This window comes from Rhinichthys klamathensis, unplaced genomic scaffold, assembly GCF_029890125.1.
Source record: "Rhinichthys klamathensis goyatoka isolate OS25496 unplaced genomic scaffold, OSU_Roscu_1.1 h1tg000599l_1, whole genome shotgun sequence".
In the NCBI taxonomy this organism is placed as follows: domain Eukaryota; kingdom Metazoa; phylum Chordata; class Actinopteri; order Cypriniformes; family Leuciscidae; genus Rhinichthys; species Rhinichthys klamathensis.
In genome coordinates this window covers 1023119-1035195 of record NW_026607054.1, presented here as the reverse complement: position 1 = coordinate 1035195, position 12077 = coordinate 1023119, and the positions used below count along the sequence as shown (strand labels likewise).

Genomic DNA, 12077 nt, shown 5'->3' with positions numbered 1-12077 from the left:
TATTTCAAAATTACAGAATTCAATATCAAGTTCTTGATACATTTCTTTTACACATTTTCACATTTTGTAAGTACAACTTGAAACACTACAATAATTTAAATAAAAAGAAACAAACAAAAAAAGAAACTTTGTGTGTGTGTGTGTGTGTGAGAGAGAGAGAGAGAGAGAGAGAGAGAGAGAGAGAGAGAGAGAGAGAGAGAGAGAGAGAGAGAGAGAGAGAGAGAGAGTATTGCTGTAAACTGATAGATGCTGTTTATTTGATTTAGCATTGCCCATTTGATTTATTTTCAACCATACTGATGTTTGTACGTAAAGACATGAGCCGTATTATCAAACTCATTTTGTAGCTGGATTCCATATTCATAAGTGTATATTTGTTTTTTGAACACACTGATTCACTGCCCTCTCTAAAACCGTGAAGTCTTGTACTTTCTTTAGCTCGCGGACTGTTGAGGTGAAACCACGTTCTGTAGTGAAACTAACATCTGTCAGTAACACCTGCACTCACACACACACACACACACACACACACACAGCATTCCTCTGCTCACTTCATAAGCTGTTCTGGTTATAAAAAGTATAATAATTAAAATAATAATGTGCAATAATACAATATTCAAGTATTGTACAGTAGGTTAAAGGTCAGGGATGTAACAATACTGTATGTGTATATTGAAGTTATTAGTGTATTATTATGCATGTATGGGAGAGGCACCGCAGTGTGAGTGGAGGCGGGGCTCATTTGCATACTGAATGAGGCAAGGGTGTCGAGTTACATTCAAGATATTATAAGTCATGAAGAATTTTTTCAAGGAAAAAACGTTTAAATATGTAATTTTGGAGATCGAAGCCGAGTTACAGTGATCGACTGCAGGGACTAATGCACAGATCCGATGATCTCTCGCCTGTTTCATCACTTTAGACACGACTGGGATCCGATATCTGTGTCTAGATTAATGCTGTCGATTTATGAACTTACACATGTGTGTCTTAAAGCGTAATAAAAACACCACATAGACACATAAACAACATTAAAAGCTGGATTTACACCACAGGGGGACTTTAAGAGAATAAAGTCGTGTGGTAACATTACATTTAGGCTATTTTTAAATTAATTAATGAGAGAGACGGAGAGAGAGAGATTTATTAAGATTTACAAAACATTCTTGGTGGTCACGATTCATAACTACACATTTAATTCAGAATTCAGGATTTAACTGTTCAGATTTACATTGGTATATTGAGATCCATGTCCCGGCTGCAGAGTCTGCATGTTCTTCACGTGCGGCCCAAATGTACATTACTGATGTTGGGCATTCACGCCTCCGTTGTGCCGGTGAAGCATCGGAAGTGCAGAAGTCCTCCTTCATTACGACCGTAGCTGATTCCCAGCATTGCTCAGTCCATCATGGACAGATGCTGCTAATGAGCAAGTCCCATTTAATCAGCTAGATGCACAGACTCTCACGAACGAAGACATATGGTGGAAGAGTCGCTCGAGAATATTATCTATAATATGATTACATGGAGTTTTAAGTGGATTAGCACATGCATTTAAAGGGGTGGTATAATGCTCTGTCCACAAGATGTAAAATAAGCCTCTGATGTCCCCAGTGTGTGTGTGTGTGTGAAGCTTCAGCTCAAAATACCCCACAGATATTTTTATATAGCATGTTAAAATTGTCACTTTGCAACATGACATCATGACTTTGCGTAAACATACACGCCACTTTCAAGTCAAGTGGCGTGTTATCTATACGCATTTTGAGCTATCCGCGTGTGTGTCCGCGCCGAAATCTTTTGCGTGTATGTCTACGCCATTAAATGTCCGAGTGATTCCGCGTGTATGTCTACGCCGTTAAATGTCCGAGCGAAACGAAGCAAAATCTATATCTACATCTGTGGAGCGATATTTCTTTTCCTAGGATGGTAGGAGAAGACTCATAAATGGTATTAACCCCAGTGACGGGTAGGTTTAGGGACGGGGTTGGGGTAGGTCATATATTTATATATACATAATACAGTAATATAACGTTAAGTCAAAGGCGTTCATAAACACGCTGAAAAGCGATTATGCGTGTTGATAGCACGCCAATTATGGAAATACGAATTGGCGTGTCATACATACGCCATTTCATGAGATCAGTCTGCACTTTTTGAGGGTGAGCACAAACGCACCGTTTCGTGTGTGTCCCTTTAAATGCACAGGGGGCGGAGCTTCAAGAGCTTGTGTGTGTGTGTGTGTGTGTGTGTGCGTGCGTGTGTGTGTGGTAGCAGCTCCAATTACCTCATGCAGACAGAAACTGTTCTGGATTTTATGTTCAAACTGGAGTCAATGATGGAGAGACTCAGTCAGAAGTGACGACATGTAGAGCGACAGGACATCTCTGAATGGTTAGTTTATAAGGTGCAGATGTGGAGTTATCTTCTAGTCATTGATTAGCATATTCTGTCATGATAATCTATCGTGTGCCGGGGGCGGGGTTTATGTAAATCTTAGGGCCAGTGATGTCACTAACCCGGTAGGAAGCTCGTGTAGTTCTACCCATAGATATCATATAATAAAGGCTAGATGTCTTACGGCGGAGTCACTTCCGGCATCACCGTTCGGCCATCTTGTCACAGGCAGGCTCTGATGTAAGGTGAGTGATCAGCATGAACACAAATCCTCTTATCTCGCTGAAATCTTGACGGATTTAAAAACGGTTTGGTTCCTTACAAACGTTATTAACATGGCTATAATTCTGAATGCTTGAACATATATGTTATAATTATTCATATGTATGCAGTGTCATAACTACATCTCTGACGTTTATAACAAACCAAACCGTTTGAAAATCGGTAGAACCAAGTTATGGTTATTTAAAAGTACATGCACCATTAAAACACAATGTTACGAGTGAGCGAGCTGCCTGTGGCAAGATGGCCGCCAGTGCGGATGTCGACCTCCATTGGCCAGCAGCGCGGACGAGACATCTAGCCTTTATTATATGATATCTATGGTTCTACCAGCCGTTTGTTGTAGTCCTTAAAAAGCGAGTTCTGTAAAAGTAAATCTCTCCCTTTGCTCTGAACTCTGAGCGTTGTAACTGTGCAGATGTTGTTTATGCTCAAACAGCAACATTACACACACTCACTACAGTTAGAAACGTGAAATCATAATCAATAACCCCTTTAACTATTCGAATGCAATATACAACCTATTTAAACAAACACAGCCGTAACAGAGCAAAACAATCATGCCAGTACTTGACAACTGCAGTGAAAGCGTGAGAGACAGATGTTCTGATCCGTCGTCAGTCACGCGTGTGAGGGGATCCAGGCGAGACCCGGTTGCTCCTCCTGACGGATGATACTGTGGTCTCCTTCTCCGAGTCTCCCGGGTCACCGGCCCACGGGTTTCTGCCGCACAGGAGGAACGGCACGGCGCGCTCCCGGAACTGAGACAGAGTTTCAGATCAAACATATCAGCTGAAAACTGAATTAAAGAGCCCCTATTCTGCTATTTTAAAGGCCGCTAATGTTGTTTTGGCGTCTCCTACAACAGATTCACATTCATCCATGATCAAACACACATTAATGTCCTCATAATCTCCACTGCAGCTTCAGCTCTTTCTCTCAGTGTCTGAAACGCTTCCATTGGAGATTCAGTCTCTCTAAGCCCCGCCTCTCTGAGAGCTGCTCTGCTGTGATTGGTCAGAAAGCAAACGCTCATTATCATATCTGAACCTCAGCTCTTGATCACAGTGATGGTGGCGTAGGTTTTACCGTATAAATCTCATATAATAATATAAATTAACAACATGTGGTTAGTGTTAGGAATATGGTTATTTGCATGTAATGCATAATAAGATATGATAAGTACATTCAACACTGGACTGACTTCAGCCGATATGCATAATTTTCCTGTTATCGCTGTAAAGCTGCTTTGAAACAATCTGTAATGTATAAAGCGCTGTATAAATAAAGCTGACTTGACATGTAACACATGTAACCAGGATACATACATTATTTTCATGTTTCACACAAAATATTTGATCTTGATGTTCATGAAACCCTGCAAAATGTTTAGTTTCGGGCAGAAGATGCAGATGATGTCTAGAGCTTGTGTGTCTCTCCCCGTATTCCCAGGCTCAGTTCAGCTCTATCTGATGATGAAAACAACGGAGTTCCCTGACTCACCTGTCGGTTCATGAATATGTAGATTATGGGGTTGAACACCGTGCTGCTCTTGGCCAGGTACATGGGAAGCGTGGCGATCACGGGGTCGACGTGAAGCTCGGGGTCTATGATCACAGACAGAGCGAGTGCGGCGTAGGGCAGCCAGGTGAGCAGAAAGGCCATCACCATGACGACCACCATACAGGCCACCTGGGTCTCGGCCCGCGAGGTGCTGGCCCGCTCCGGCCCCTCCAGCCGGCTCACCTGCACAGGCACAACACACACCCGCTGAGGAGTCAGGAGAGCGCTCATCAACAGAACAAGGAACAGGTGAGAACCAGTTAGAAACCGTGACAACTAATACATTACTAGAACTAAGGCAAGATGGTGACGAGGAAGACAAACACGACAGAGAAACCAAACATGACCATGCCACAAAACAGGGAACAGAACAAACAAGAAAAGTCCACCACAATTCGTGGAACATATGACAGCATTTACGTTTCTTATCTTTCCCTCGGGTCATTTCAAATTTAAAAAATGTAGTGTTCATCAGAGGGGTCCAAGACCCCAGGACTTTTGTCGCACTTGAACCACGAATACACACACACACACACACACACACACACACACACAAAATAATAGTTTTGTGATTGAAATTTAAAAAAGTAACTAATCCTTCCCTTTAATGTGACTCCCTTAGGAATGAATGGAATGCGAGGAATGCTTCAGTGCATGTAGAAAAAACTAAAAATGCTCAAAATTCAAACTAAAAACTTTACCAAAAAATTATTTTATAATGTCTACATGTGTATCTGAATGCACACTGAAGAGAAACTGGCTTTAGAACCCAGCGGAACAGCTCATTTGCTCCATATGGAGCTATAATGCCATCTAGAGTCATGAAATTATCATTTTCCCACAAGAGGTCGGCAAAGACACCCAATGTAAGATATTTAGATCTGAATAAAAAAGGGTTATGCATACAATTGTGAGTTAAGTTGAAAGAATGTGAGGAATGTGCTTAAATTACTATTTATTTATTATTTATTGATCAAATCTAGTAATTTAACGGTAAAATCTCAGGGTTCGCGTCATTTTGACCCGCGAGGGAAGGATGAAGGATAAAGTGCTGTAAACATCTATAAAACATACTACAATTTCTGATAAGGACAAATATGAAAATGACTTCCTCCCTATGACTTGAATGCAGCTATAGTGTCGGCCCAGATCCAGGACCCGTGGACTCAAGGTGCACCGGATGTGGGCCGGATCTGGGCTGACACTATGTTGCGCTCATTAGCATAGAGCGAATCCCCTACCCGTCTCAGGGTCCACAGGAGGCGAGTGTAGGACACAACGATGACAGAGAAGGGCAGAGCGAAGCAGAGAAGGAAGTAGCAGAGGATGTAGGAGACGTTGGCCCAGTTCCTGCTGTACCAGTCCGGCGCACAGCTGGTCCGAACGCCCTCCAGCTCGAAGCCCCCCCAGCCGAACAGCGGCGGCGTGTTCCAGAGGAAGGACCAGAGCCAGGCCGCCGCCAACCCGGCCACCGCATGCCTGGTGCTGAAGCAGAGCGAGCCCACGGGCCGGCACACCACCAGACAGCGCTCCAGCGCGACGACGGCCACCGAGCACAGGCCGGCGATGCCTGAGGAGCGACCCACAGCGTTACACACGGACCCACAGTGTTACACACGGACCCACAGCGTTACACACGGACCCACAGCGTTACACACGGACCCACAGCGTTACACACGGACCCACAGCGTTACACACGGACCCACAGCGTTACACACGGACCCACAGCGTTACACACGCTGGAGCGACCCACAGCGTTACACACGCTGGAGCGACCCACAGCGTTACACACGGACCCACAGCGTTACACACGCTGGAGCGACCCACAGCGTTACACACGGACCCACAGCGTTACACACGGACCCACAGCGTTACACACGGACCCACAGCGTTACACACGGACCCACAGCGTTACACACGCTGGAGCGACCCACAGCGTTACACACGGACCCACAGCGTTACACACGGACCCACAGCGTTACACACGGACCCACAGCGTTACACACGGACCCACAGCGTTACACACGGACCCACAGCGTTACACACGCTGGAGCGACCCACAGCGTTACACACGGACCCACAGCGTTACACACGCTGGAGCGACCCACAGCGTTACACACGGACCCACAGCGTTACACACGGACCCACAGCGTTACACACGGACCCACAGCGTTACACACGGACCCACAGCGTTACACACGGACCCACAGCGTTACACACGCTGGAGCGACCCACAGCGTTACACACGGACCCACAGCGTTACACACGGACCCACAGCGTTACACACGGACCCACAGCGTTACACACGGACCCACAGCGTTACACACGGACCCACAGCGTTACACACGCTGGAGCGACCCACAGCGTTACACACGGACCCACAGCGTTACACACGCTGGAGCGACCCACAGCGTTACACACGGACCCACAGCGTTACACACGCTGGAGCGACCCACAGCGTTACACACGGACCCACAGCGTTACACATGGACCCACAGCGTTACACACGGACCCACAGCGTTACACACGCTGGAGCGACCCACAGCGTTACACACGGACCCACAGCGTTACACACGGACCCACAGCGTTACACACGGACCCACAGCGTTACACACGGACCCACAGCGTTACACACGGACCCACAGCGTTACACACGCTGGAGCGACCCACAGCGTTACACACGGACCCACAGCGTTACACACGCTGGAGCGACCCACAGCGTTACACACGGACCCACAGCGTTACACACGCTGGAGCGACCCACAGCGTTACACACGGACCCACAGCGTTACACACGGACCCACAGCGTTACACACGGACCCACAGCGTTACACACGGACCCACAGCGTTACACACGGACCCACAGCGTTACACACGCTGGAGCGACCCACAGCGTTACACACGGACCCACAGCGTTACACACGCTGGAGCGACCCACAGCGTTACACACGGACCCACAGCGTTACACACGGACCCACAGCGTTACACACGGACCCACAGCATTACACACGCTTGAGTGACCCACAGCGTTACACACAGACCCACAGCGTTACACACGGACCCACAGCGTTACACACGGACCCACAGCGTTACACACGGACCCACAGCGTTACACAAGCTGGAGCGACCCACAGCGTTACACACAGACCCACAGCGTTACACACGGACCCACAGCGTTACACAAGCTGGAGCGACCCACAGCGTTACACACGGACCCACAGCGTTACACACGGACCCACAGCGTTACACACGCTGGAGCGACCCACAGCGTTACACACGGACCCACAGCGTTACACAAGCTGGAGCGACCCACAGCGTTACACAAGCTGGAGCGACCCACAGCGTTACACACGGACCCACAGCGTTACACACGGACCCACAGCGTTACACACGGACCCACAGCGTTACACACGGACCCACAGCGTTACACACGCTGGAGCGACCCACAGCGTTACACACGGACCCACAGCGTTACACACGGACCCACAGCGTTACACACGGACCCACAGCGTTACACACGCTGGAGCGACCCACAGCGTTACACACGGACCTACAGCGTTACACACGGACCCACAGCGTTACACACGGACCCACAGCGTTACACACGGACCCACAGCGTTACACACGGACCCACAGCGTTACACACGGACCCACAGCATTACACACGGACCCACAGCGTTACACACGGACCCACAGCGTTACACACGGACCTACAGCGTTACACACGGACCCACAGCGTTACACACGGACCCACAGCGTTACACACGGACCCACAGCGTTACACACGGACCCACAGCATTACACACGGACCCACAGCGTTACACACGGACCCACAGCGTTACACACGGACCCACAGCGTTACACACGGACCCACAGCGTTACACACGGACCCACAGCGTTACACACGGACCCACAGCGTTACACACGGACCCACAGCGTTACACACGGACCCACAGCGTTACACAAGCTGGAGCGACCCACAGCGTTACACACGGACCCACAGCGTTACACACGGACCCACAGCGTTACACACGGACCCACAGCGTTACACACGGACCCACAGCGTTACACAAGCTGGAGCGACCCACAGCGTTACACACGGACCCACAGCATTACACACGGACCCACAGCGTTACACACGGACCCACAGCGTTACACACGGACCCACAGCGTTACACACGCTGGAGCGACCCACAGCGTGACAGCGTTACACACGGACCCACAGCATTACACACGGACCCACAGCGTTACACACGGACCCACAGCGTTACACACGGACCCACAGCGTTACACACGGACCCACAGCGTTACACACGGACCCACAGCGTTACACACGGACCCACAGCGTTACACACGGACCCACAGCGTTACACACGCTGGAGCGACCCACAGCGTTACACACGGACCCACAGCGTTACACACGGACCCACAGCGTTACACACGGACCCACAGCGTTACACACGGACCCACAGCGTTACACACGGACCCACAGCGTTACACACGCTGGAGCGACCCACAGCGTTACACACGGACCCACAGCGTTACACACGGACCCACAGCGTTACACACGCTGGAGCGACCCACAGCGTTACACACGGACCCACAGCGTTACACACGGACCCACAGCATTACACACGGACCCACAGCGTTACACACGGACCCACAGCGTTACACACGGACCCACAGCGTTACACACGGACCCACAGCGTTACACACGGACCCACAGCGTTACACACGGACCCACAGCGTTACACAAGCTGGAGCGTTACACAAGCTGGAGCGACCCACAGTGTTACACACGGACCCACAGCGTTACACACGGACCCACAGCGTTACACACGGACCCACAGCGTTACACACGGACCCACAGCGTTACACACGGACCCACAGCGTTACACACGGACCCACAGCGTTACACACGCTGGAGCGACCCACAGCGTTACACACGGACCCACAGCGTTACACACGCTGGAGCGACCCACAGCGTTACACACGGACCCACAGCGTTACACACGGACACAGCATTACACACGGACCCACAGCGTTACACACGGACCCACAGCGTTACACACGGACCCACAGCGTTACACACGGACCCACAGCGTTACACACGGACTCACAGCGTTACACACGGACCCACAGCGTTACACACGGACCCACAGCGTTACACACGCTGGAGCGACCCACAGCGTTACACACGGACCCACAGCGTTACACACGGACCCACAGCATTACACACGGACCCACAGCGTTACACACGGACCCACAGCGTTACACACGGACCCACAGCGTTACACACGGACCCACAGCGTTACACACGGACCCACAGCGTTACACACGGACCCACAGCGTTACACACGGACCCACAGCGTTACACAAGCTGGAGCGACCCACAGCGTTACACACGGACCCACAGCGTTACACAAGCTGGAGCGTTACACAAGCTGGAGCGACCCACAGTGTTACACACGGACCCACAGCGTTACACACGGACCCACAGCGTTACACACGGACCCACAGCGTTACACACGGACCCACAGCGTTACACCCTTTATTAGAACTAGGGATGCACCGAATCCAGGATTCGGATTCGGATTCGGCCGAATATTGGGAATTTTAACGGGGTTCGGTTTCTGCCGAACCTCAGAATTTTTTTCCACCGAACCGAACCCTAGGCTTGCACTACGCGCGCTACGTCGAAGTCACCGATCAGTGAATGACATCAAAGTACCGCGTGAACGAATAGAGAGCAGACGGCTCCTTATGCTTTTGAATTGCTCTCGCGGGACTTTGATGTCATAAACTTATCTGTCTGTGCAGCGCCGGTTCAAGTCGAACAAGCCTGTAGTGTAACGTGTTGTGTCAGGAAGAAAAATAGGGATAGCTCACAGCTAAAGTTATTGCAGAGGCCAGACGTACTCACGGAGGCGATTGGCATCTCACAACTCGCACTTTATTCCACAATCGAACTTGTGTAACTGTCTGTCACACGTTCTACCATCCACAGCGTTACTTAACAAAATAAGGTAAAAATGAGCATCAAACAGAAATAACCCGCATACATAGGCATGTGTTCGAGGCGCACGACACATACGGCGCGCAGTTCTTAAAGGGGCCACACCTTATTTCCACTCGTTACAGTAGGTGGACCGTTCGAATGCAGTAGGCTGTGAGAAAGTGAAAATGGAACTCGTGAGCAGAAAAAGTGTTGTTTGGCAGTACTTTCAGTGAAAGAAGGCAATTCAAGTCGAGCTACATGTTCAATTTGCAATGCCGATTTGTCTCATGGTGGCAAGGACTCTAAATAGGCTACACAACATCGCCGCTGTTAAAATGCATAATGTTGCTTATTCTTTTTCTTTTTTTTACAGTTATAAAAGTAAAAGTAGTGTTTATTATTTACAGTAATAAAATAAAATGAAAAATCCACTTTGTTTACTTCATTAATGTGTTTACTGTGTTAATGGACTGAGGATGAGAGTAGGATTCGGTATTCGGTTTCGGATTCGGCAGAATCTTAACCAGTGGATTCGGTATTCGGCCGAACCCCACAAATCTGGATTCGGTGCATCCCTAATTAGAACCACCTCATACAACCTGACTACTCACTCCCAGAACTGAGTGGGCCAGAGAGGGTTCTGTAACATCCAGTCTATAGAAACAAATAAATGTGTGCGGAGAGGACCAGCTGGCTGCCGCGCAAATTTCTTGAATAGAAATACCTTTAAATAGAGCCGAGGATGTAGACATCCCCCTAGTAGAATGCGCTCGTAGTCCTACTGGGGGCTCTATATTCATGCTATTTTAACATAACACGATAGCCTCTACCACCCAGTGGGAAAGGCGTTGACGGGAGATACATTTTCCCTTGTAAGAGTTAGCCCACGAGACAAACAGCTGATTGCTCTTACGCAATGTGCGGGTTCTCTGTAACCTCTCCTCCTCTGGAGAAGAAAAAGGAGGTGGATGAAAAGGTCTTACTGTATCCGTGTGATCATACACTTTGGGGACGGGTTAGTTCTAAAATTAGCTCTTTGACCACCTGGAGCGAACCTCATGAACTGATGAAGCCTGTAGTTCACTCACCCTTTTTTCTGTTGTAAGAGCAAGTAACAGAGCCGTCTTTAAAGCGACCAGCTTTAAGGCAATGTTATCAATGGGCTCGAAAGGGGCTTTAGAGAGCGCATTCAGGACCACAGACAAATCCCATGGCGGGACCAGCGGCTTTGATATTGGGTTAAGCCTACGTGCACCTCTCATAAATCGACAGACTAGAGGGTGTTGGCCAATGGTACCTGGGTCAAGAGCAATATGACATGCCGAGATAGCGGACAGATACACCTTAACCATGGAAAAAGCTCTGCCCTTATCCAGGAGGTCCTGAAGAAAACACAGCACATCCGAAACAGAACACAAGAAAGGAACAATGTTCTTATCTGCGCACCATCCACAACTCTCCATTTGAGATAATATAAAGAACTCGAACTTCTCGCGTTCTGAATCGTTTCAATAACTTTCGGAGGTAGCCCGGCTGCTCTCAGATTCAACCTCTCACGGGCCAGGCCCAGAGAGCTAGTTTCTGAGGGGAGGGGTGGAATATTTCCCCCCATGCTTGTGAGAGGAGATCCCTGCGCGCTGGTAACGGCCAAGGCTGGTCGTAGAGCAGTTGCGCAATCTCCGCAACCCACAGTCTCCCCAGCCAGTGCGGCGCGATCAGAATCATCACGTCTGCACTCCCAAACCCTCCGTAGTGTCGGCTCGATCAAGCTCAACGGAACGCGTACAGTAACACGTCTGGCCACTCGTGGGCTAGAGCATCCCCACCCAATGGTGCA

The 12077-nt window shown here is 49.4% G+C and overlaps 1 protein-coding gene across 1 annotated transcript in view; it reads right to left on the bottom strand.

Annotated features, from left to right (window-relative positions):
• Positions 1–3296: 3296 nt before the first annotated feature.
• The window catches only part of parapinopsina (parapinopsin a), a 37094-nt gene continuing 28313 nt past the window's right edge, over positions 3297–12077 (bottom strand). The window contains exons 4-6 of the mRNA XM_056240434.1: positions 5484–5812; positions 4183–4425; positions 3297–3440 (exon numbers count right to left, since the gene is read on the bottom strand). Coding sequence (XP_056096409.1) covers positions 3297–3440; positions 4183–4425; positions 5484–5812 — 716 coding nt within the window. The remainder of the gene's footprint in view (positions 3441–4182; positions 4426–5483; positions 5813–12077) is intronic.